The 26,748-nt window shown below is 41.0% G+C and overlaps 4 protein-coding genes across 5 annotated transcripts in view; 1 reads left to right on the top strand and 3 right to left on the bottom strand.

Moving 5' to 3' along the window:
* LOC134212754 (zinc finger protein 431-like) overlaps positions 1-26,748 on the bottom strand; it is a 115,614-nt gene that overhangs the window by 7,648 nt on the left and 81,218 nt on the right. The window lies entirely within an intron of this gene.
* Positions 1-26,748, bottom strand: part of LOC134212756 (zinc finger protein 431-like) — a 69,950-nt gene that overhangs the window by 12,416 nt on the left and 30,786 nt on the right. The gene's annotated exons all lie outside the window — the stretch shown is intronic.
* On the bottom strand, positions 923-3,670 carry LOC134216926 (protein brambleberry-like). The gene is made up of 3 exons (XM_062695688.1): positions 3,284-3,670; positions 3,142-3,227; positions 923-2,867 (listed from the first exon to the last, which is right to left on the bottom strand). The coding sequence occupies exons 1-3, from the start codon at positions 3,295-3,297 to the stop codon at positions 1,243-1,245; spliced, it is 1,725 nt and encodes a 574-aa protein (XP_062551672.1). The 5' UTR covers positions 3,298-3,670; the 3' UTR covers positions 923-1,242.
* On the top strand, positions 21,361-24,141 carry LOC134212751 (oocyte zinc finger protein XlCOF6-like). Of its 2 annotated transcripts, XM_062690875.1 has the most exons (4): positions 21,363-21,706; positions 21,777-21,990; positions 22,194-22,854; positions 22,918-24,141. In XM_062690875.1, the coding sequence occupies exons 2-4, from the start codon at positions 21,850-21,852 to the stop codon at positions 24,048-24,050; spliced, it is 1,935 nt and encodes a 644-aa protein (XP_062546859.1). In that variant the 5' UTR covers positions 21,363-21,706; positions 21,777-21,849; the 3' UTR covers positions 24,051-24,141. The 2 variants fall into 2 exon arrangements, with proteins under 2 accessions (XP_062546857.1, XP_062546859.1); XM_062690873.1 differs by having other exon boundaries at positions 21,361-21,706; positions 22,194-24,141.

Genomic DNA, 26,748 nt, shown 5'->3' with positions numbered 1-26,748 from the left:
TAGATACCGCGGGATGAACTCGAGGACGTTTTGGAGAACCTTGAGCATCTCGTATTCCTGAAAATTGATGGCTTGACGTTCAAAATGACTTATACTCATAGGGTGTTCAAAATTATCAAACAATGCGGCGAAGGACTCAAATGTTTCAGATTCGATTGCATGCTATCAGAAGCGAAATCTTTCCAAGGTATCGGATATCTGGGTCTTCAGGGTATAGTCACACTTGACCTCCGATATTTTTCCTGTAAAACCAACATCTTGATGAACAGCATTGCTGAAGAAAGCGAGCTCTTTTCTGTGATTTTACACAGCCAATCTAAAACGCTGGGCATATATTACCCATCCGTCCCGAAAGGGTCGCAAAATGGATGTATTCCCCGAAAGAATCGTCCGATAAAAACTTGAATCTGGATAATTTGATATAACTGAATTTGAGAATAGATTGACTATTATATTTCCTATAACGAAATTTTTGAAGAATGCCAACCCGGTCAACCACACGCTACTGCGCTATCTATCACCCATATTATTGTTTACGGACGAACAAAACTTTCGAACGGATGCAGTTCGTTCGAATCGTTTCCCCATTTGATTTTGCTGGCGTAAACGAGAATGCGTATCAGCTTTCGTTCGAAAGCACGTTCGTACGTAAACAAGAATAAAGCCCCAAACGCAATACAACGGAACGGCGACGGAAACGGAAAATTTGACATTTAGCCCATATATTTTCTGTCAAATTTGCCGTTTCCGTCGCCGTTCCGTTGTATTGCGTTTGGGGCTTAAGGGTGTATATCCCAATCTGTACGTCAGCTTACCTTTTATACCGACAAGTTTGCAAGCACCTTTTGTTATGACTAATGATGACCCATTTGAGGAGAACATTTAAGATATGCTTTTCATAGATGCAGCAATGATACGAACATTATAAAATTAAAACCAATTATTTTATTCACAATCAAATGTTTATAAAAACAACTTAAAAATATCTTATAATACATATTTTCTTCCAGTAAGTAGAAATAACAAAATATTGTCATTATATCAGGTAAATTCAATGGCTTCTAAATTCGTTATAATTATACAGCTATCAATTAATGAACTGATTAGAAAGCGAGGGACCATCTAACTTAAGCACATTAAAAATATAATCAATCTAAACCTAAATGCCAACTCATTCTATTAACTAATCATCTCAAAAAAACTATACCAAATACAAACTCCACCTTCCGCCTGCAAACCCGTCTACAAACCCCTTTGATCGTGAACTCGACAGAAATCCCTTCCCGCTAAAGCTATTCCTCTACACTGGTCTCCCCGTATCGTCCTCGCCGTACACTGCTGCCGATCTTCGCTGCCCTCTCTGGTCATGCTCCTCCGTACCGGTCCACCATTGGACACCGAAGGGGTCATCGATCGTTCCCTTGAAAACCGCGAGCGCAAAGAATTCAAATAGGAAGTGGCATCGTTGGTTTCCTCCTGATTTTCTTCGTTCTCCTCTTCCTCATCCTCCTCATAGACAACGGTGGGTTCCGGCCGGAGCGGCACGTTTAGCCGCGATCGTGCCGGTACCAGCGATGGTTCTCGTTGCCCTCTTGCAGCCGTGTCAGGTTGATCACGGTTCATTGATAGTTGATCGCGCCATGCACGAATTCTAGGATAGAACTTCAGTCCTAGCCGGCATATTAAATCCGCGGCAATGAAACTGCCCAGAATGACGCTAAGTTGGATGACATCCGATTGGATAAGATCGAGTAGATTCCCCAGCAAGTTTCCAGGTACTGCCAGAATAAAGAACACCCGGATGAATTTGTCTGCCCCGACAAAGGATAAGCAGATCATTCCGAAAATTATGTAGCAAAAATGGATGATGATGGTGTTCATTTTCTTCAGAATGTAGTCACTTCCGCCGACTTTCTCCGTGATCCATGCCAGCTTATGATCAAAGTCTTTCTGAAGGGCTCCGATCATGTCCAACATGTTTGCGACGGTGTTGTTTATTTTTTCGAGTTGACTTAGAGTGTACTTGTACTGCTCTTCGGCCGCTTGGTGATGCGAGGCAAAATGTGTGCTTGTTTCGTCTATCTTACCGGCGATCGTTGCTGCACTTTTTTGCAACTGTTCCATGTCGGTTAGTAAGGAAGCGTGATTCAATTTACTCCGCTTCGATTGCGTCTCCAGCTGCTTGATACTTTCGTCAATGCGGCTTCGAAGGTCAGTAAGGAGCGTGGCAACCTCCTGTTGGCCTGAACGTATCAAAGCTTTCTCTCTGACGAGATCCCTAAAGTTTGACTCGACTTTGGCGCGATGTGTTTCGGACAGCCGCATGATATCGCCCTGTTGACTGATGATCCTGTCGTTGTTGACCGACATTTCGTCGATCGCTTCCTGCGTGACACTATGCAGTTCCTTTTGATTCTCCGCCAGTTGCCCCATCATCTCTATCTGCTCGTGGGCCGTGTTCATCAGTTTGTTGACCGTGAGTTCCGTAAGCCCTCGGAACTGGTCGTGACGAACGCTCGCGCAAACAGCCTTGGCCCGGTTTGTCACCAAGTGGTACGCATTCCACGTATCGGGATCCATTTCCGTGGTGCAGTCCTTTAGGGACATTTGCTCCGTGCAGTGGTAGATTCTGCGGCCTTCCGAATCAGACTGACAATTTAGTAGCATAACTGCCAATTTGCCTATCTGTTCGGCATTCAACCTTTCGCAGGAACTCTTCAATTTCAGAATCACCCGATGATGACAATGATCTAGTTTTGAAAGGTTGGTTCCAATCCATTTGGACGCTTCTCGTAGGAAAGATTCGTCACTCTCGGAAAGCTCATAGGGAACGGCGGGGAATGTATCCACTGCCGTGCTCGAGTCACCTAAAATAAATAAATGTTTGTACAAACTTAAAAAGAATCTAAAACTTTTGTATTATTTTACAGATTTCCAGCACCGAATAGGTAGGTAGTCAAAGAATTTAACAAATTTTCGATAAGTTTTACTACAGCTAAAGAATGACAAATCTGTCAAATAATTTCCAAACAGTTCTGCTGTTTAGAATAAGTAAAATTCACAGATATCTATGTAATGAGTTAGCATAATTCATCACGTTAGAACATGTTCGAAAAAAAACCAATGCTAATACCTACTCACCATTTTGCTGTGAAGGCCATATGTATTCCATGAATGATCCTTGCACCACCACAGGAACTAACAGCAAGTGATACAGAATCAGTAACCTAAAAACAAAGTTTATTACAGTAATTCTGATAAATTAAATTGGATGTACCCTTACCGGACGCTCTGCATATTCCTCACACGTCTATCACGCACTCGTGATCGAGTATGTGATGGCTGTCCAACGTTTTGTTTTGATTGTGATGGGTGAATCTTATTTAAAAATAGACTTCCATTGGGTTCGCGGAATATTTAGCGCCATTTAAAGGAAAATTTTAAACTTTTTTGAAAATGACCACCTAAAAATGAGCACTTATTCTTAAGCATTAAAGCAAACAAATCATGTGCGTATAATACTAAAAAGATAGAATAAACTTGGAAGAAAGCGAAAAAAAATTGCGCGGAAAGTATTCAAACTGGCAAAAATCTTTGCAGCCTGGTGGGTGACTACATGTTTTGATTTTGGTAAAAAGTCATAGCTACGACATAGAAGCATTTATAGATCTCTCGCCACAGATACTCGATGAATACTCTTTCAAAGGCGCTCAGATTTTGACATGTAGCTCCAATGTATGCTTGTCGAAGCAAACAGCTGATTATTTATTTAAGTATCGAGAAGGAAGTGAGAACCGTTACTCGTAGCTAGCAAGTATGCATATCAGCATCAGGCATTCTACCTGAGCGGTCGGCTCTCACATCCTTATGCAAAAGGGGAAAGTTGGTGAAACTCACGGACATCACAACGCATAACGCCACGCAGCATAAGAAGGGAGAAATATTATGCACATTTATTGACAACTATATTTAGTTGACCCGGCAGACGTTGTCCTGCACAGTAGCCGAAAATACGCGTTGTGAACTGCCCATGCGAAATGTCTATACACATCTTAATTTTATTTTTCACGAGTTGAGTAACTTTACTTGTAATTTTCGCATCAGGAAATATCATATAAACACGTCTTCGGAAACTGTAACAAACGAATCTGCTAAAGGATGAAGAAAATCCACCCTGCCGTTTTAGAGTTATGCGAATTCGAACACAGACCATTTAATTTTTATATACCTAGTATACACAGACGTGTGTTTCAAGAAAACCTGAACCACTAGTCGCACTCGAGGTTTTACGCGTGCTTATGACTACCTTTGGCGGTGTACAAAAGAACGGCGTCTGGCGGCAAAGAATGAACCACCAGCTGACTATTCGGCTAAACAACACTTCAGTAAAATGCCAATAACTTGGCCGGATAAAATATAATCTTCAAATGTGTATTAAACTTCCAGAAACTTGGTGAGGTTTTATATGGTGACGCCGGGCCTTAAGACAAGCCCTACACATGAATGTCCCAGAGTGGGGCAGTTAAAGCATTGCCCTACCCAGGATTATGGTAATAACATACTGCATCGATTCGCACAAGAGTCCCAGATCATTTTTCAAGGCTCTCATAGATATGTAAAATTTATCCGCAGTACAATTAGCACGTGCTATCAAAGCATTCACCCCCAGAATCCACCACTTGGCGGCAAAATTTTCAAAAATATCGAAGTACCTAGCTTAGTTTCTGTAGATATGTTTTTCTTGGGCGACTATCCAGTGCTTATTTTTCGTTGCGAATAATTTCCTCATTGCATCGTATGCTTTCTTTGATCAATTTTCGGCAAAGTATCGAACTTATCTTTGCAAAATATTGCCATTAAGCTTTGGTCCGATTCGCGAATTAAAATCGAATTAAACATAAAGTGACAGTTCGGAAATTATGGAATCCCCCGCTCATAAGAATGGCTGGTGCTACCCAGCAAGACCAACAAAACATCTATCAAAAATGATTTAATATCTGTCAAAAGTAATCTTGCTCTGCGAGCAGGGTTATTTGGAAATTTTTGAACTGTCACTTTTAAGTTTAATTCGATTTTGATTTACGAATCGGACCAAAGCCTAAGTGTTGGTTTTTGCAAAACCAGATTGTTTGAAGAATCAGACATTCTAACTTCCTACTAACTACGATTAGATTTGAACGAAGCTGGAACAGAACTCGATAAACAATAATCATGACTGTCTAAACGTATTCTTAGCCCCCATGGTTGTATGCTCTAAATCCAACCAATGGGAGTTCAAACAATATTTCTTTTGTAAATCTTTCCAAAATATAATTAGAATCATTTGGATATTATTTAAGTATATACCGTAAAACTGTTGCTCAAATTTCTATAAAGTTTTTTTTTTGTGGAATGTCCCTACAAGTCCAAATGATATGTTTTCGTTTTTTTTTGTTAAACATCTTGGCTGTGCATATGCCCAGCACATGTTTCGAAATGGACAAATTGATATGAAATTGGCGAAAAAGAATCCACGTGTCTTGGAGGGACTCGAACCCTCAACCTCCTACTAGTCGAGTCCCTCCAAGACACGTGGATTCTTTTTCGCAAATTTAATATAAATTTGTCCATTTCGAAATATGTGCTGTGTGTATGCACCAAGATATTTAACAAAAAAATGGTTTTCGTACGGCCGAGTTGCCGATTAATATGCAATTAAATGTTTTCGTTGTTCAACAAAACTCGGCCCCTTTACAGATATAGCTGTCTTAGCCTTACTGTCAAGATCGGAGAACGTAGATCTGAACAGATACAAAGTTGTGGAATAAGGAAGTGTAGTTATTTTATAGACTAGTTAAATGATGAGTGATGAACTTAAAAAATAATTTTAAAAAAATCACTCCAATTAAAAAAAGAATAGTCGAATGATTCCATTTGTTTGGTTTGTGATTTGTTCATTTTAGGGTCCTTCCGAATTTCCACTAAGTATGCGTAATCACAGAAATGTTTAACCCTAACGAAAACTTACAAGAATTTCTCACAGAATATTGTAGTTCCAATTAAAAACTGATGTAAGCTCGGATTAATCGGACAATTTTTTTTAAAATGCTTTGAATATTTCCAGAATAAAAAAAACAAAGAAATAATTGACAAAAATCTCACAAAAATTTGGTACGCTCAGTAGTGTTTGACATTTTGCGAAACCCCAATTCTTTAGTATGAAAACATTAAGATCACTTATAAAACAGTCACAATAATGGAGATTGCATTTAAATTTCCTTATTATTTATTTCATAATATCAACAAATAATCTTTTTTTTTTTAATTTTATTTGCTAATTATCTAATACATGCATTCATCTCTTAGACAAGGTGTTCCGTGTTTTCTTAACACTATCATCCTTATTTGCTATGTTACTTTTTAGTTATTATTAATACATTTCAATTGCCTCTGGCAGTTTTTTTTTTTCCTCTGGTTGAATTGAACCATGTAGGAATTACAATGTTTTCAACTTAAACTAAACTTAACCTATTTTATACTAAGGGTACAAGGAGTTAATCGTTGCAATAGAAGATTGCAACGATTTTTGTCTAAAATTGGAAATTATTTTGTTGGACATTTGTTGCAATGTCTCAATATTAGAAATTCTATGAAGTTCATTGGTACTATACCACGGAGGCAACTTCAGAATCATTTTCAAAATTTTATTTTGAATCCTCTGAAGTGCCTTCTTTCTGGTATTGCAGTAACAAGTCCATATTGGCACATCATACAACATGGCTGGTCTAAAACTTTGTTTGTAAAAATTCGTTCTTATGTCACAGTTTTGATTTTTTATTTACAAGTGGATATAAACACTGTTGTTACATTTGGCTTGAATGATTTCAATGTGATTTTTGAAAGTTAATTTTTGATCTAACAGAAGTCCTGAATATTTAGCTTCGTTAGCCCAATTAATTGGAACCCCATTCATAGTGACAATATGTCTGCTATAAACTTTCAAATAAGATCCTCGGCTTATGTGAGAAAATTATAAGCTGAGTTTTTGAAGCATTCGGAGAAATTTTCCATTTTTGCAAGTAAGTGGAGAAAATATCCAAACTTTTTTGCAATCTACTACAAATGACACGAAGGCTACGCCCTTTGGTTGGGAGACCTGTGTCATCTGCACACAAATTTTTGACACCCTGGTGGTAAATCAGGTAAGTCAGAAGTAAAAATGTTATACAATATGGGCCCCAGTATGCTGCCTTGGGGGACACCAGCCCTTACAGGTAATCTATCAGATTTAGTATTCTGATAGGTAGTTTACCTGCAGTGAGCGATCTGATAAATAATTTTGGATCAGTTTAATGATGTACAGAGGAAAATTAAAATTCATCAATTTTACAATCAAACCTTCATGCCAAACACTGTCAAATGCTTTCTCTATATCAAGAAGAGCAACTCCAGTCGAATATCCTTCAGATTTGTTGAGCCGAATTAAATTCGTTACTCTTAATAACTGATGGGTGGTTGAATGCCCATGGCGAAAACCAAATTGCTCATCAGCAAAAATTGAATTGTCATTAATATGAACCATCATTCTATTTAAAATAATCTTTTCAAACAGTTTGCTTATTGAAGAAAGCAAACTGATTGGGCGATAACTAGAAGCCTCAGCTGGATTTTTGTCCGGTTTCAAAATTGGAACAACTTTGGCGTTTTTCCATTTATCTGGAAAGTATGCCGATTGAAAACATTTGTTAAATAAATTAACCAAAAAGGATAAAGAGCTCTCAGGAAGTTTTTTGATAAGTATGTAGAAAATACCATCATCACCCGGGGCTTTCATATTTTTAAATGTTCTAGTAATAGATCTCACTTCATCCAAATTAGTTCCCAACGAAGGGTCAAAACATTCTCTTGATTGAGAATGTCTTCGAAGCTCCGTGTAACCTGATCCTCAATTGGACTAGTGAGACCTAGACTAAAATTATGGGCACTCTCGAACTGCTGAGCAAGTTTTTGAGCCTTTTCGCCATTTGTTAATAAAACTTTATTTCCCTCTTTAAGCGCTGGAATTGGCTTTTGAGGTTTTTAAGAATTTTTGTTAATTTCAAAGGGTTTCGAACTGGGATCCAACTTCGAGACATTATTCTCAAAGTTGGTATTTCTCAGAATAGCGAAACGTTTTTTAATTTCTTATATCGTTAATTTGTTGATATTTTTCGGTGAAAACTAAACACACACTTTGCATAATTTTGCATAACGTTTCGGCCTACTGCTTTTCAGCCATCATCAGATCTAAAATTTATTGAAACATGGTTAACAATTTTCATTTAAAAATACAAAGTACAATTTTCTTCACCCACTTGCAATTGATCAAACGTTCACCACCAGTGTGGTTTCAAACTAAAACCCCCTAAATTTCTGCATCCCACGATGTTCTGCTTGACGTCACCCATCTTCTCTTCGTGTTGTATGTGTTCTGAGTGATCGTATGTTGCACACTAGGCCATTGTATGCAGAAATAATTCCACCACATTCACGCTGCATGTTGACGGTTCTGTCGTCACCAATTAGCTTGATATGGAAAGACTCTGCTATTAGTCTGTTCTCCTGGTTTTCGATCCTCTCTAGAATTTCGGTTTTGCTGAAGAGTTGAAGAGAATGCTGGACACAAGACTCAACGAACACCAGAACAACATGAAGAAAAGGAGGCAAAAACGGGTCTAACACAACATTTCCTGGAAGAAGGACATAACTTTAACTTCAACAAAACCGAAATTCTAGAGAGGATCGAAAACCAGGAGAGCAGACTAATAGCAGAGGCTTTCCATATCAAGCTAATTGGTGACGACAGAACCGTCAACATGCAGCGTGAATGTGGTGGAATTAATTCTGCATACAATGGCCTAGTGTGCAAAATACGATCACTCAGAACACATACAACACGAAGAGAAGATGGGTGACGTCAAGCAGAACATCGTGTGGGATGCAGAAATTTAGGGGGGTTTTTAGTTTGAAAACCACACTGGTGGTGAACGTTTGATCAATTGCAAGTGGGTGAAGAAAATTGTACTTTGTATTTTTAAATGAAAATTGTTAACCATGTTTCAATAAATTTTAGATCTGATGATGGCTGAAAAGCAGTAGGCCGAAACGTTATGCAAAATTATGCAAAGTGTGTGTTTAGTTTTCACCGAAAAATATCAACAAATTAACGATATAAAAGTTCACGGTGACCCAAACCCTACCAAGTTTTTTAATTTCATTTTGCAAATCTCGCCAAATAACTTTCAACGCGGGATTGCGAGTTCTTTGGTATTGCCTTCTTCTCACATTTTTAAGACGGATCAGTAGCTGAAGATCGTCGTCAATAATAATGGAGTTGAATTTAACTTCACATTTCGGAATTGCAATGCCTCTGGCTTCGACAATTAAATTTGTCAAAGATACGAGAGCATTATCAATATCACTTTTGGTATCGAGAGGAATATCAACATCAAAATTCCTATAGATAAACGTTTTATATGAAATCCCAATCAGCTCTATGATAATTAAAAGTAGAGCTGATTGGATTATAAATGGCTTCTTGTGAGATTTCAAATGTCACAGGAAGGTGATCAGAGTCAAAGTCAGCATGAGTTACCAATTGGCCACACAGCTGACTTGAATCCGTTAAAACTAAATCAATTGTAGAAGGATTTCGACTGGAAGAAAAACAAGTAGGGCCATTGGGATATTGAATAGTATAATATCCCGCAGAACAATCTTCAAATAAAATTGAACGGTGTTTGGCATTGAAGTCACCAATTACGAAGAATTTTGATTTGTTGCGAGTCAGAATTTGAAGATCAGCTTTCAACAAATTCTTTTGCTGCCCATTGCATTGAAAAGGCAAGTAGGCTGCAATGAAGGAAAATTGTCCAAAATTTGTTTCAACAGAAACTCCCAAGGTTTCAAAAACTTTGGTTTCAAACGAAGAAAATAATTTATGTTTGATACGTCTATTAATGACGATGGCGACCCCACCACAGGCGCTGTCAAGACGATCATTTCTGTAGATAAAATAATTTGGAACTCTTTTAATATAGACTCCTGGTTTTAAATAAGTTTCTGTTATAATGGCAATATGCACATTATGAACTGTTAGGAAGTTCAATAATTCATCTCCCTTATCCTTTAGAGAGCGGGCATTCCAATTTAGAACTTTCACACAATTATTTGGATCCATTGAAACGGATTCTGATAATATTTTTTGTGAGTACTTTATACCAACCTGAACAGCTTCAGGAATGGTATTTGCTTTGAACATTGCATCAATTTATTTATTTATCGTCAGACTAAGGCCGGAGTGGCCTGTGCTGCACATAAAAGACTTCTCCATTCAGCTCGGTTCATGGCTGCACTTCGCCAACCACGCAGTCTGCGGAGGGTCCGCAAGTCGTCCTCCACCTGATCGATCCACCTTGCCCGCTGTGCACCTCGCCTTCTTGTTCCCGTCGGATCGTTGTCGAGAACCATTTTCACCGGATTACTGTCCGACATTCTGGCTACGTGCCCGGCCCACCGCAGTCTTCCGATTTTCGCGGTGTGAACGATGGATGGTTCTCCCAACAGCTGATGCAACTCGTGGTTCATTCGCCTCCTCCACGTACCGTCCGCCATCTGCAACCCACCATAGATGGTACGCAACACTTTCCTTTCGAAAACTCCCAGTGCGAGTTGGTCCTCCACGAGCATCGTCCAGGTCTCGTGTCCGTAGAGAACTACCGGTCTTATAAGCGTTTTGTAGATAGTCAGTTTGGTACGGCGGCGAACTCTATTCGATCGGAGCGTCTTGCGGAGTCCAAAATACGTACGATTTCCAGCCACTATGCGTCTCCGAATTTCTCTGCTGGTATCGTTATCGGCGGTCACCAGTGAGCCCAAGTACACGAATTCTTCAACCACCTCGATTTCGTCACCACCGATACAAACTCGTGGTGGGTGGCTCACATTGACCTCTCTTGAGCCTCTTCCTATCATGTACTTCGTCTTCGACGTGTTGATGACTAGTCCAATCCGTTTAGCTTGGCTTTTCAGTCTGATGTAGGCTTCCTCCATCCTCTCAAAGTTACGTGGCATGATATCAATGTCGTCGGCGAAACCAAATAACTGGACGGACTTCGTGAAAATCGTACCACTCGTGTCAATCCCTGCCCTTCGTATTACTCCCTCCAAAGCGATGTTGAATAGCAGACACGAAAGACCATCACCTTGCCGTAACCCTCTACGGGTTTCGAAGGGACTCGAGAATGCCCCTGAAACTCGAACTACGCCCATCACCCGATCCATCGTCGCCTTGATCAACCGTATCAGTTTATCCGGAAACCCGTTTTCGTGCATTAGCTGCCATAGCTGGTCCCGATCGATTGTATCATATGCGGCTTTGAAGTCGATAAATAGATGATGTGTGGGCACGTTGTATTCGCGGCATTTCTGCAATACCTGACGTATGGCGAACATCTGGTCTGTGGTAGAGCGTTCACCCATAAATCCCGCCTGGTACTGCCCCACGAACTCTCTTGCAATTGGTGTTAGTCGACGGCATAGAATTTGGGAGAGTACCTTGTAGGCGGCGTTCAGCAATGTGATTGCGCGGTAGTTGCTACAATCCAGCTTATCGCCCTTTTTGTAGATGGGACACACGACACCTTCCATCCACTCCTGCGGCAGAACCTCATCCTCCCAAACCTTGGTAATCACCCAGTGCAGCGCTCTAGCCAGTGCTTCACCACCGTGTTTAAACAGCTCTCCTGGTAGTTGGTCAACTCCAGGGGCTTTGTTGTTTTTCAGCCGGTCGATCTCCTCCTGGATTTCTTGGAGATTCGGAGCCGGAAGTCGCATGTCCTGCGCGCGTGCTCCTAGGTTCGTTACCATACCGCTACCGTTGTCTGCCATATCGCCATTCAGGTGCTCTTCGTAGTGCTGCCGCCACCTTTGGATCACCTCACGCTCGTTCGTAAGAAGGTTTCCGTTTATGTCCTTACACATATCGGGCTGTGGCACGTGGCCCTTACGTGAACGGTTCAACTTCTCATAGAACTTTCGTGCGTTATTAGCGCGGTACAGTTCCTCCGTCTCTTCACGGTCTCGATCTTCCTGCTGGCGCTTTTTCCTCCGGAAAATCGAGTTTTGTCTGTTCCGCGCCCGTTTGTATCGTGCCTCGTTCGCCCTCGTGCGGTGTTGCAGCAATCTCGCCCATGCTGCATTCTTCTCCTCAACTAACTGCTCACATTCGCCGTCATACCAGTCGTTTCTCTGATCCGGAGCCACCGTGCCTAGTGCAGCGGTTGCGGTGCTTCCAATGGCGGATCGAATATCTCTCCAGCCATCTTCAAGAGATGCTGCGCCTAGCTGCTCTTCCGTTGGGAGTGCCACTTCCAGCTGCTGCGCGTAGTCTTGGGCTAGTCTACCGTCTTGTAGCCGCCCAATGTTAAGCCGCGGCGGACGACTCCGACGCGTGTTGATCACCGTCGAGAGTTTTGAGCGCAGACATACTGCGACGAGGTAGTGGTCGGATTCAATATTCGCACTGCGGTAAGTGCGTACGTTCGTGATGTCGGAGAAGAATTTACCGTCGATTAGAACGTGGTCGATTTGGTTTTCCGTTACTTGATTAGGTGATTTCCATGTGGCCTTGTGGATATTCTTACGGGGAAGAAAGTGCTTCGGACTACCATTCCGCGGGAGGCTGCAAAGTTTATGCATCGTTGGCCGTTGTCGTTCGATACGGTATGCAGACTATCCGGTCCGATGACCGGTCTATACATTTCCTCCCTTCCTACCTGAGCGTTCATGTCACCGATGACGATTTTGACGTCCCGCAGTGGGCATCCATCGTATGTCTGCTCCAGCTGCGCATAGAACGCTTCTTTCTCGTCGTCGGATCTCCCTTCGTGTGGGCAGTGCACGTTGATGATGCTATAGTTGAAGAAACGGCCTTTTATCCTCAGCTTGCACATCCTTGCGTTGATTGGCTGCCACCCAATCACGCGTTGGCGCATCTTTCCCAGCACTATGAAGCCGGTTCCCAGCTCGTTGGTGGTGCCACAGCTTTGGTAGAAGGTAGCCGCTCGATGCCCGCTTTTCCACACTTTCTGTCCTGTCCAGCAGATTTCCTGCAGCGCTACGACATCGAAGTTGCGGGGATGTAATTCATCGTAGATTATCCTATCGCAACCTGCGAAGCCTAGCGACTTGCAGTTCCATGTTCCAAGCTTCCAATCGTGATCCTTTATTCGTCGCCTAGGTCGTTGCCGATTGTATCGAGTCGTATTATCTTCTATGTCGTTCGTAATAGTTGTTTTTAAAGGCGGCTTATTGGGCCTGCGCAAACCTCCTGTCTCGTCGGAGGGCCGTCGTGTCAGGGCTGTTTAGCGTCCCACCTAACACCAGGACTTGGGCTTGTGCGCTTTGAGCGGCACACGGTCGCTTTGGCGGAGCCTACTTGCGGATACATGAAGCTTTTTATAGAGGTTTAACAGGGCCCACTGTCAAACCCCACCACATCCTAGGCAGGCGCCACAACTCGCAGATGGCCTGGGGAGGGATCGTCAAGCCCTTGGACATAGTCCCTGTTGCCCCACATTGCATCAATCATGTGATGCAATTGTTCAGTTAAAAATCAAAATCGGAAGCAGTCATGCTACCTGCATCGGCAACATGACCATTATTTTCCGTTGGGACATGGGTATAAACCTCATTTTGAGAAGAGAAATTTTGTCTACCAGCAGTGATGTTTGCATACGTAGGTACATTGGAAAAACTGGAATTTACTGAAGTGCTTGCTACCCGTTGACGAGCGGCAAAATTTGTTTGTGAATTGTGGTGGGTATGAATTGCTCGACCGGTAACCGGTTTCGAAATTTGAACGTTTGAAAAATTTCTACCCGTTGAATCTGGGATCCGATTGGAATTTCCCGTCATCAATTTTGCACGGGAATTCAAAACTTTTTGCGTGAAGGGCATTCCCAGAAATTGGATTTATGATTGCCCCACAATTTGCGCACTTAAATTTATTGGAATCTTCTCTCACAGGACATGCGTCCTTGGCGTGAGAGGTTCCACCACAAATCATGCATTTAGCATCCATGTGACAATGTTTGGTTCCATGACCCCACTTTTGGCACTTACGGCACTGGGTGGGGTTTTGGAAATTTCCCCCAGGCCGGCGGAAATGTTCCCATGTAACACGGACATGAGACATAATACAGGACTTTTCCATTTTCCAAACTTTTCATATTATTTAGTTCACTTTTGTTAAAATGAACTAAATAAAATTCTTGAGAAATGCCCCTCTGGGAAGTACCAGGGTGGGATTTCTTTTCATCTTAATTACTTGGACTGGTGAAAATCCAAGTAAGTGAGAAATTTTAATCTCATCCAGTGATTTGTCATCACTGGGGAAACCTTTCAAGACGACTTTGAACAATCGCTCAGTTTTGTCGTCGTATTTGAAGAATTTATGGCGCTTCTCAGTTAAATACTGAAGAAGACGTTTGCGATCGTCAAAGGATCCCGGCAAAACGCGGCAGTCACCCTTCCTAGCAATCTGAAATGAAACCTTGATCCCCTGAAGGTTACTCAAGATTTCATTCCGAAAGCCAACAGATACCACAATTGGCGGAATCCTTTGTTTCTTCGCATGAATCGAATCACCTGGGCTAAAGGTAGATTCGATTTGCTCAATTTCATCATTAATCAAATCGAACTGATTGCTCAGTTCGATAGGAGGAGAAACAATGTCAACATAAGATTTAGAAGGAATATCTGAAGTCTCCAGCTTCCTTCTATTTTTTCCGCGCTTGGGCAGGACGGTCTTGAAACCTTGTTTCTTTGAAGGAAGTGGAGAATTCAGAGACTCCCCCTTCCTCTTGTTTTTATTAATGCTCATTGATGAGCGTGGAGACGTGACCTTCTAAGAGGTTTTTCCCAGAACGGTGTCCCTGCAGGATTACCACCGCTTGTCGGAATTTTACTTCCGCAAACGGGTCCGCATATCATATAAACATTCCGCATATCATATAAACATAAATAAAAATATCCTCAAACTGCAAAGCTGGAATCTATGACAAGAGGTCGAAATGACAAAAGGTCTAAAGACAATAGGTCGAATGGGCAAAAGGTCGAAAAACAAAAGGTCGAATGGGACAGAAGGTCGAAAGGACAAAAGCTCGAAAGTCACAAAAGGTCGATCAAGAACAAGTTGATAACAAGTTGGGTGTGTTCCAAAGGAATTTGTGAAATGCATACACAGAAAAAAAAAATCCATGGTAACAATTACTATTTTGTAGACTACGCCATGTTTTTAAAACAACCACAAATTTTCAGTTAAATTAACCATGCATTCGGACAAATTCACCACTGATTCAGTTCATGTAACAACATTCCACCACGACCACAGTTGATTTTTACTGCGCGCATGGTAAAATCAAACGGGTTTGTTGTCTGCTGAAAATCGTCGGTGCGGATTCTTAAATTAACTCTCGGAATGGTAGTTTCAACCGCAACATTTTTTTGCGTGTATAACTTCAAGCAGAAATAACACACTCATGTCATTAACCAAAGTTGAAGAATGAGCAATTTTCAAAGAAGGAGTAATTACTATGAAACAATATTATGAATATCTAGCGTTAAAATAGATTGTTCTTTTTATCTTTCGTTGCTTTCGACCTTTTGTCCCTTTCGACCTTTTGTCCTTTTCGACCTTTTGTCCCTTCGACCTTTTGTCCCTTCGACCTTTTGTCTTTCGACCTTTTGTCCTTTCGACCTTTTGTCTTTCGACCTTTTGTCCCTAACCCCCTTTCTCGTGCATCGCAACATGTATTGAAAAAATCACATAAGGTCAAAAAAGAACTTTTTTCTGTCATTTTGCATGTTTTTCCATTAATTACGATGTATTGCCACCATTTTTGAAAAAAATCGATGTTGACATTTTTTTCCAAGGGGGACGCTTTTACTAAGGACACACCTGTGGTACTTGTACACAGGTACTAGAGGACAAGAAAATTATTCCAAGACTATGTTTGATAAAGACAATAATCGGTACGGTACTCATTTCAAGATTCTTGTACCATGGTACTTATACCACCAGTGTGTCTTTAGTATTAGGAATAAACAATGATTGTTAATTAATTCCGAAATGCAATGTCCGATTGGGCCAATTTTCAATGGGACCGCATTCCCCGTCGAATGCAAAGTTCGGGCAATGCTAAGTTCAAAAAAGTGTGTCTACAAAATTTGTACACATACACACATACACACAAACACACAAACAGACATCACCTCGGGTCGTCGAGCTGAGTCGATCGGTGTATAATACTATGGGTCTCCGGGCCTTCTATAAAAAGTTCCTATAGTCTTTCGATACAACTTGGTTGCACGAGAAAGGCAAAAATAAATACACTTCAACTAGGGTAAAACGTCCTGTAGCTGTGGTTTGTCCTAATGTTGCGGTAGTGTTAAAATAGTCCATTCTGGATAGAATAGCATTAAAAACAATTGTGGATACGCTAAAACTAGTCGAATAAACAGCTTTTGTTTGACAAAATTCCGTTCAAAATTAAGAAATATCAACATTTTCAATTAAAATTTGAATCCTTGGAGCCTATTATTGCGGTAGTGTTAAAGTCCTATTGTTGTGGTATCAATCTCCATAAGAATTACATGCAATACCGCAACAATAGGACTGACCTTGAAAAAATGTCGCAACGATAGGCAACTGCGTCCTATTATTGCGGTAGTTTGTTTTTATTGTGATAAAAACAAAACAACATAAGTTAAGCACAATTGACGTAATATTTACGAAACTATAGTTAACGAGCAACCTATTCGACTACTGCAACGTGAAAAAGACCAACAGGTAATTTTTAAAGAATTTTTGAAATCAGTTTTGTTTTGACACGGTGCTTAACCCCTCCATAATAGGTCGTTTGCCCTAGATACAATTAAAGGACATCGCGATTAAGAATCCGCAGTCTGCACCACGCATTTATCTATAATTGACCTTTACCGTCAACAATTTTTATTCGCTCAATCGATTCTTTGGCTTATTTAAGATCAACTTTTTCAAAGAAAAATATGGGTTCTCTAAGTGGTTTTAAAATTTAAAACAAAAATTGAAAAAGTGCTGTTTTTGAACGAACATCGGGTGAATTTTTCAGGCCCGTTTTTGTTTTTGATTTTAAAAATAGAGGCTTAAAAAAATATGGGTTCTTTGGGAAAGTTGACCTTAAATAAGCCAAAGAATCGACTGAGACAATAAAACGAGATACACATACAAATAGACACGTATTGATTCAATCACACCATTACTAAAATTCAGTTTAATTGTTCGCACATTGATTGATGTTAACAACATGACAAATGAACAGCAAAACCATAAAAATAAACTTGGAAGCCTATAAAAAATTATCTCTAACCAGCTGGGGCCATGCCACCTGCCTCCCACCCTAGACCGGGACGCTAGTTACGCCTATGCCATCTGTTCTATGGTATGACTATGTTCCCAAACTGTGGATCGCAACCCTTGGAAGATCGTTGGTTGAATGATCATTGGTAGCTCGCGAAAAACAATCTTGATTTACACTTTAGCCTCTGTTGGCGCGGAGCACTTTGGCGGTTCCGGAGTTCGTAACACACTTCAACGCGGTGGGATAGATAGAATAACGAACACTTTTCTTTAATACTAATTAAACCAGCCCACCAGACAAACAGACGTAACAGCTTGAACATTTTTCTGGAAAATCCATCGCCCAACTCCTCTACCACCATCTTGCGAGCATGTTTCATTAAACAATGTTTCGTAATGGAACGTATACACGGTCAAGCAGTTTGACCAACATTGACTCCACCTCTCGTATGTTCAAACATCCATCAAGTTTTACCAACAGCGGCACGAACAATCAATTTATTCGACCAACAATATCACACACGAACGACCGAAGCGCCAACTTGAGCACCAACCATCAAAAATATATGGGGGTTTGTGCAACTTCACTACAAATGCTCAAACATGTTCGGCGAACCTTGACTCCGCCCCGACAACTCAAACCAAAATCAATCCATTTTAATTTTTTCCAACTGAGCGCCAACTGTCAAATGGTTGTTTGAACAACTTCACATCACGTTCAAACAAAGCAGCAACCGAAGTGTTTTCTTGGGGGCGGAGTCAATGTTCGTCAAACTGCTTGACTGGTGTGTACGTTGCATAAGACATTGCACTATGCTCCACGATACAGATTTTCGCGGAAAGATGCATTTTACGCCAAAACTATATTTTTTAGAAAAAACTGTTGTTCTACAAAATTGTTCGAAATAGTAAGGCCATCATTATGGTGCTACCAAAAAATAGGGTGGCCCATCATATAAAAAAAATAGAAAATATTTTTTTTTTATTTTTGGGAATTTTGACATGTTTGTTTTACAAAGTTGTAGCGCAGCTTATTCCAATCAATTTTGCTAAAAAAAACTTTTTCTGTAGCTCTTAAGTTGGCTGACTCAGAGCAATTTTACCTAATTGGATTAGGGTGTACCAAAAAATAGCATTTTTGATCCATTTTTTTTTGTTTTAGATTTCTCGAAAAAGTCGTCTTCAGACTTTTAGAGCTTAAAAAATGCAGCTTTTGATGAAATATGCTTAATAGGCAGGGCCGGATTTATGGGGGGGGGGCGGGGTGCCGTGGCCCCGGGCCCCCACAAATCTTATGTACCAAAACCAACCTTTTTTGTACATTTTGGGGCCCCCACATACCGTCGGCCCCCTTCCGGCTAAATCCGGTCCTGTCAATAGAGTAACCAACTTGATTTGGACCCCTACACATTTTGGACCCTTTTGGCGACATTTTTCTGATTTCTGAACTAAAAACAATGCCGCTGCTAATTCCCCCCTTTGGATTCAGGAAATTAACATTGTTCAGCATCTATTTCACTGGTTTCCCGTGCGAAAATGCGATATTTAGATGAAATTTCGAGGAAATTAGTTTGTTCAAGAAGGCGAGCGTTACAATGCGTTACGCTTAAAAGTATACATCACTGAAAATTTCAGAACGTACACAATAAGTTTTTGTCTAAATTGTGAATTTAAAACGCAGGAATCTTCTCATTGATGCATGCCAATCGAAAGATAAGATTTGGCTTCGACTCAATTTACCAGGGTAAATTAGAAATTCGACTTTAAAGAGACTAAATTGGGGTGTCCAAAATGTGTACATTTTGAGGTCCAAAACATGTTGTACTGTCCAAAACTTAGAATATTTTCATTTCAGAAAATGGCAAATTTGACTGATTTATCAATGACTGAAGCTCATTTCGAATTTCTATTTCATAAATAAGACTTTCATCTTTGGAATGGTGTCATTTTCGCCCATATCGAACCTGTATTTCAATAGATATAAGCATATATCTAGATGCACTTCCTCTAGGGGTCCAAAATAGGACAGTTACCCTAGACGGTGTGTCCAGAGCACGGATCAAGCGTAGCTCGGATGGTATGGCTGACAGAATGGCATTGGAGTTGGATGCCCACTTACGTAAGCTAAACCCAGCTGACTTCAGTAGGTTTCGAAGTTGGGTACATAGTTGAGCGCCATCGTCCTCGTCTTCGACTCCGGTGAGGATGTCGTCTATACAGAAGTTATTGTCTAATATTTCTACAGCTTGAGGAAAATCGTTGGATCCTTGTGTAGATAACTTTAGAAGGCACCTTGTGTTTTCAGCTGCTCACGACTAGAATTCCGCCAGAGGATACGTTGAAGAGGGAAGTCGGTTGATCTAACGATACATTTTTTTTAGCATCGGTGACAATGGCGTATTGATTGACGCATACGAAGCGAAGCGATATTGCGCACAAGTCATTCTGTACGACTGGTCCTATCAAAAGCGTGTGGTTTAGTGACACACCAAAATCAGTTCGGCAGCAGACGTTGAGCCCTCCTCTAATTTCGTTGTAGTACTAGCAGCCTTCTCCACGCCATGATGTGGAAGGTAGTAAGGTGGGAAACAATCTTTGACGTCGTTGATTCTCGCATGTGGTTGGGTTGCAAGTACACCGATATGAGTGCAGTATATGCCTGCTTCAGATTTGGGATGGCATCAAGTCGACGTTCCAGTGCATGGTTAACCGCAATATTATTGGAGGGCCCGAGCTGGGTCCTTAGGTGCTCTTAGGTAGTGTAGCCACGAATCGCCTCGAATTGTCACAAGAAGTATTGGCTACGAAATGCTATTCGCAGAAAGATTCGTCGGAAGATTGTGTACAGGGTGACCAGCAGTACTCCAGTTCCCAAAAAGCGAGAGATTATGTTTTCAGACTTCTCCATGCTGCAAACGTGGGCTACTTTCGGTTGACTTCCATGGTGCTGAAATCCCACCTTTCTGGCTGCAACCCAACCGAAAAAGGGGTTCTGTAGATCAGGCTCCTCATGGCCAAGCGTTTTGAAACCATCCAATATATAATAAAGCTCCATTCCCATCAGCAGATCTATTAGGATATTGAACCCAGGCTGTTTCTATTCCACCAATTTCTTGACGACTCGTCGCGACGATAGCTATAAAGTTTCAGCTTCTGAACTTAGTTACTCTTCATCATTATAATTATGATCATAAATGGCGAAATCTGAATAAGCTATAACTTGTGATAGAGAAAATTAACTCTGATATATGCGTACCTTTGTTAAAGGGTATCCTCAGTAACAGCGTTCAGGGACATCTTTTAAAATGTGTGATGAATTGGATCTGCTACAGAAATCTACAATAAAAAAATGATAATTTTCTATTGACCCTTGAAGCGATTCAGTTCGTATCTTAATCATAAATAACTTTAGGCAGCTCTAAAATTCATACATTTTCTATATAAACCTCAAATAAATTTATAAAAAAGAAACCTTAGTACTGAATTGAATAAAATTTTGTCCAATGGAAGAAAAAGATGGCCCATCAATAAATTCGAAAAAGTGTGTTTTCAATCACTTTAATTTACAGTCACGTGCATGTTCGATTGCAAAAATCTGACAATCCCTTATCTGCAGTTGAACGATCATTTCAAACTCGCCGCATCATAAATACTGACCATCAACATCACATCATATGCAGTCACTCATTTCGCTAGACGTTATTTGCGAAGTCGAAGCAAATTCTGATTTTCCCTCCTATGGGAAATCCCATTGCTATCTGTCAGAGTTTGAGTGAAACATGGCCGCCATCTCCTCCTCTCTGTTGCTCTACTGTAAAACCCATAAAGAACTGTCATTGTTTGTGTGAAGAATTTTGCTTCGACTTCGCGAATCAAAATTGTGGAGTTCCCGTCCGCAGGTCACACGGCGACGTAAACTCTCCACAGCCCGTATATGTATGCATGCATCTATCAAAAGTGATGTATCGCTCGACGTCCTAAACTCTGCCATCGAAAGCAAGAGCATCGGTGTTGTGTCATTAACCAGTCTGGCTGGCAAGCAGCTAATATATATAGTGAACTATATTCTAAAACCAAAACAATTATTTGTGGTGGAAGAAAAAGGCATTCAATGCCACCCAGTCAATAGCATAACTAGGTCTGTGAACTCCATACTGGCGGATGTCCCTTCATATTCAAAGCTGCATTATTAGCATTTAGGACGAGTGTTGGAACAAATTGCTAGATTTTTAAGATGGTGATGGTTTACGTCGTGCATTTTGAATTCAGTTCTGAAGGATTCTTATGGTAAGGCAAGCATATTTTCTTATGTGGATTTGGAGGGAAAACAAATTTATATTCTGTCTTCGTTTTGTAGATGAATTGTTATAGTTAGACATTATACTGCATTTGAGCCATATTGTGATCGAGGGAAGGTATAAGAAGAAAAAATGGATATTCTCATCGAGCCGGACTGCTACAAGGTCTGCCGCATCTGCATGGAAAACTGTGAGGATGACTTTGTGTGCGTGTACGATGAGTTCGAAGATAACATCCTGATGGATGTTATTGCCGAGTGTGCCCGCGTCGAGGTAGGTTTCCGCCCTATTAAGCCCAATAGTGGCCATTTTCAACACAATATGCATGTAGACAATCAATGCGATGACATGGATGACTAATTAATTTTCTTATCGCGATATTGTTTTTTCTTCTCATTCGCTTAAAACCGGTATTACATTCATCGGGTACTTTCCACCCTCCGTTGGCAACAACAACTACTTCGACGACAACATAGATAAGGAAAAATGATGTACTGCCACGGAACGTATGTCGGAATTGTGCTGAATATATGATTATTGCCTACCACATCATCCAAAAGTGTCGAGAGTCAGATCAAACATTGCGCTCAATCTTCAAGCATGAGATCGATATCCGAACCCGCAAAAACGAGGAGAAGATATTCAGTGCGAACGAGTTGCACGAGGATGATCTCAATGCGGAGGAATATGAATTTCTACTGTCGGAGGCGTATGACAACATGATACTAGATAACGTAGATGATCTGATAGGCGAACAAGTAGACGAACTGCCGAGCGACTTTCCTGATATGGGCCATGCTGATGATGAGAATACTCCTCCATTGATTTTAAGCGTCAAAGTAGAGCAAACGCAGATAGGAAATCCCCTGAATGATCAACAACATGAACAAGTGGAACAGTCTCCTGTTGAAACAGTCAAAACAAAGAAGTGCTGTGGTTGTAAACAAGAGTTTCAAACGGAGGCTGAACTTATAAACCATAGCAACGCAGTTCATTTCAGCGAGCGCGCCAATATTGATGACCCCACCAGGCCTTTTCGATGCAACTTTTGCTACAAATCGTTTGTGACACTGCAGCATCTGAAGGAACATCACCGAATAGCTATCCGTAGATACTTTTGTCGACAATGCGGTAAAGGTAAGGCTTCAATCGACTTCTCACCACTGGACCATCTCAACACAGGTAATCTTTCCCGGACAGGTTTCATGACCCAATCGAATCTGGAGAACCACCAAAAGTGCCACTACACGTCTGCCGGTACGAAAAAATGCTGCGGATGTCGCAGCGAGTTCGAAAACGAAGAAGCACTCACAGCACATTCTCTCCAAGTGCACAAGCCCGAGCAACTTTACGATCCTAGAAAACCATTCGAATGCACCGTTTGCTACCGCCGCTATCCAACACGCAAGTCTCTGGTCAGCCACAAGCGTCTAAACCAGCAACATCGCTGTTCACACTGCGGCGAAATTTTCGCAAAGAGAATCTTCCTCACGATCCACGAACGCAGCTATCATCCGGATGTTCCCAAGGAAGAAGACCCCAAACGGCGCTGCTGCGGTTGCTACCTAGAGTTTCCAAACATGGAACAACTGCAGCAGCACGCCTCTGCAACGCACAAGCTTCAGCGCAACCAGATTGCCGACGAGACAAAGCCCTTCGAGTGTGACATCTGCTGCAAGCGTTTCAATTCCAACTTCAATCTGCACCACCACCAGAAGAAGGCCAACCAAGGCCGACGCTACGTGTGTGAAGTTTGCGGCCGGTCGTTCAACCGGGCCTTCGACAAAGCCAACCACGCAACCACCCATTCCAACGAGATGCCTTTCGCGTGCGACATCTGTGGCCGCCGGTTCAAGAACAAACTCTACCTCAAGAACCACCACAAACTGCATACCTCCGGCGAAACGAAAGAATTCGCCTGTCCCGAGTGTGGCAAATGTTTCCGCACCAAGGATCTCCTGAAAACTCATTCCATTACGCACAGCGAAGAGCGTCGGTTCGTGTGCAGTCTCTGTTCCGCCACGTTCAAGCGGATGCAGTGCCTTAGAATCCATCTCAAGATCCACAACAAGGAGAAACCGTACGGGTGTACGCTCTGCGAGCGACGCTACACCCAGTCGTCGGATCTGAAGCGGCACATGCTGACGCACAGCACCGGTGACGAGGCGAGACCCTTCCAGTGCCAGTACTGTCTGAAGCGTTACCCTCGTAAGGATTATCTGAAAATTCACGTCCGGAAGCAACATTTGGAGAAGGCAGATCTTACACTGATCGAAGAGATGGCATTCGAGCTGCGGGATCACGGAGATGAAAGTGATTTTTTACTGATTTGAATTATCTTTTATTTTTTCATTCTACGGACATTAGGTTTTTAGAAATCGATTAATAATATGGCAATAAAATGCAGAATTTTATTCGTTTGTACTTATGTGCTTATTGTGTGGTTAAAAATTTCGTACGTAAGTAGGTGGCTTCAAAAATAACTGAAAAATAGATGGAATAGCGGAGATCCGTCAAATTATCAAGAGTAATAATCTGGGTGCTGCGGATAGAGCCGCTTGCCTGCTCTCAAGCGAGGAGAGGGATATTTTGAAATCAATCCCATAAGCAAAATTATTTTGCAGTTTCTTGGCTGTCAAACATTTCCCGCTCTTCGAATTTCTCTTTCCATGCTGCATGAAGGCGCACAAATGCGCGAGACTCTACATGACTTTACGATGATTATACATTCCTGCTCCAATCAGCTGTTGAATTTCGGAAAATTTCGTAACGAGTGCTATTTAATTGCATTCCTACTAATATTCAACTCGAAATATAATGTGAAAATATTTGTTACAAAGAAGTTGTTAAATTTATTTTTATTTTTCAGAAATCAAGCTCTATCTGGAATAAGGGCGAATGTCGCAAGAGAGGATTCTCTTCGTCGACTTCCCCTCTTTTAAATAAAAGTGACAAGCAGCTGATTTCTTTGAGGTTCATCACTTCAGAACGATAGAAAACAATGCGAACTTGCATTCTGAGGTGATAAAATGCAAAGAAATCCTCTGCTTGTCACTTTTATTCAAAAGAGGGGAAGTCGATGAAGAGAATTCTCTCTTGCGACATTCGCCCTTTTACCAGATAGAGCTTGAAATAATAACAATACTTCTCAATATAGGATCTGAAACGAACATAACCACAATCTTCAATGTTTGGCTCCGGCACAATAGAAAAGTTTGGCTTCAGTTTGACAACCAAATCGATTCTATTCGCACCACCCAGGTAATAATAATTGAGCTGTGTTGTCCTACGTGCTCTGTCTACTCTCTACTGTAATCATATAATTTTCTTGGTATGGACCTGAGATGTATGGACGATAAACGGGAATTAAAACTTATGATACTCATTCTTATTTTCTAAACGATCTGCCTAATGATCAGTATATCATTTAAATGCGCATTATTTTGTGTCAATATCTGTGAAATAGATTTGAAAAAAACTCGAAACTTGCGAATGATCTGCATGCTTTACGATAGCACGTTCGAACGAGCGCTAATTAATTTCCGTTTCTGCTACACAAAGCAGGAAAAATTGTAAACATACGATCAAATTGTGTACTATGATATGGTTTGGTTTAAATGTGATAATTAAATTACTAAACTCATACAGCTAAAGTATAATTAAAACGGGAACGGACTAAGGCGTACGTTGCAGCCATGGGAATAGTTATCAATGTAAGAATTTTGAACCTATAGAATTGAACAACGATTCATAATATCCGAAGAAGTAAACAACAATCAGCGAAAAGTGCTAAGTAAGATCAATCATCCAAGAAAGAAACGAAAAAGCGTTCCATTTTGGCTGAAAATGCCAGGCACATAGTCCGATTTGTCCGATTTTCAATAGGAAACGATAAGACAGCTTTCTGCGTCTAATGCATTTTATTGCGAGTAAATCGGTTAAGGATAAGTGCCTGAAAAATGAGTGACATTTTTTTTACGCAATTTTCTATGAAAAATAATATTTTGGCCATAATTTCCGAGCCCATGCCAACGGGCTTGGTAGTCATATGGCTCCTGCTTCTGCCTCATACGCAGGGGGTCGTGGGGTCAATCCCAGGTCCGTTCCATTCTCCTACTTTGTATTTTTCTCTATATTTCTCATGTTCAAGCATTCTTCCATACCGTTTCCATTTCTATCATACACCTTCAACTTGACTATTCTAGCAGTAGCTTCCCTTCATCCAATTAGAAATTGCATCAAATGCTTTCTCCTATCCATCACATTGGCAGCTCGTTAACCAACCTCTGCCTCTCGAACCTAACCCAAATGTTCCAATAAATTCCGTATGATCAAGTGCAAGTGCAGAGGTACATATATTCGGCTTGCAGTGGGCGAGTGGATTACAACATCATTTCCTCCCATTTCCCTACATTAACTAGCATTCTGACGTGGCAGGCGCCAATATGACCTAACAAATGAGATCACCAGTACTGATTGTACGACAATTCCCCGAATAACAATTCCCCGAATTCAATTTCCCCGAATGCAATTTCCCCGAATAACAATTCCCCGAATGTAACATTTCCCCGAATGTAACATTTCCCCGAACGTAACAATTCCCCGAATGTAACATTTCCCCGATTGCATCTCCCTTCTTTTTGAGTGAGGCACAAGGCGATGGGTATTAAGTAATCCATGCGAGCAAAGTCGTATGATTGCCGATCCGGAGGTTGATAATGTCTTCCTCAAATGAACACATTTGCCCGGTATAAGGCAAAGAGGATAGATAGTCCCTTCTTTAAATGAACTCGTTTGTCTGGAATAAAGTGAAAAAATGAAACAACGCCTTCTTTAAATGATCGCGTCTGTCCGGTGTAATGAGTCCGCAATATTGCAAAAAGAGGAGATAATTCGTTTACTAAGCAAGTACCACGCTTGCCAGGCATAATACATGATTGATATAAAGCAATTATATTTTTCAAAACTGCTGTTATATCACACCACACTTATCTAAGAAAATGCTTATTTGTTTAATATAACATTCTGAAA

This window comes from Armigeres subalbatus, chromosome 2, assembly GCF_024139115.2.
Source record: "Armigeres subalbatus isolate Guangzhou_Male chromosome 2, GZ_Asu_2, whole genome shotgun sequence".
In the NCBI taxonomy this organism is placed as follows: domain Eukaryota; kingdom Metazoa; phylum Arthropoda; class Insecta; order Diptera; family Culicidae; genus Armigeres; species Armigeres subalbatus.
Note: the sequence above shows the minus strand (reverse complement) of the source record. Positions and strands in the feature narration are given on the sequence as shown.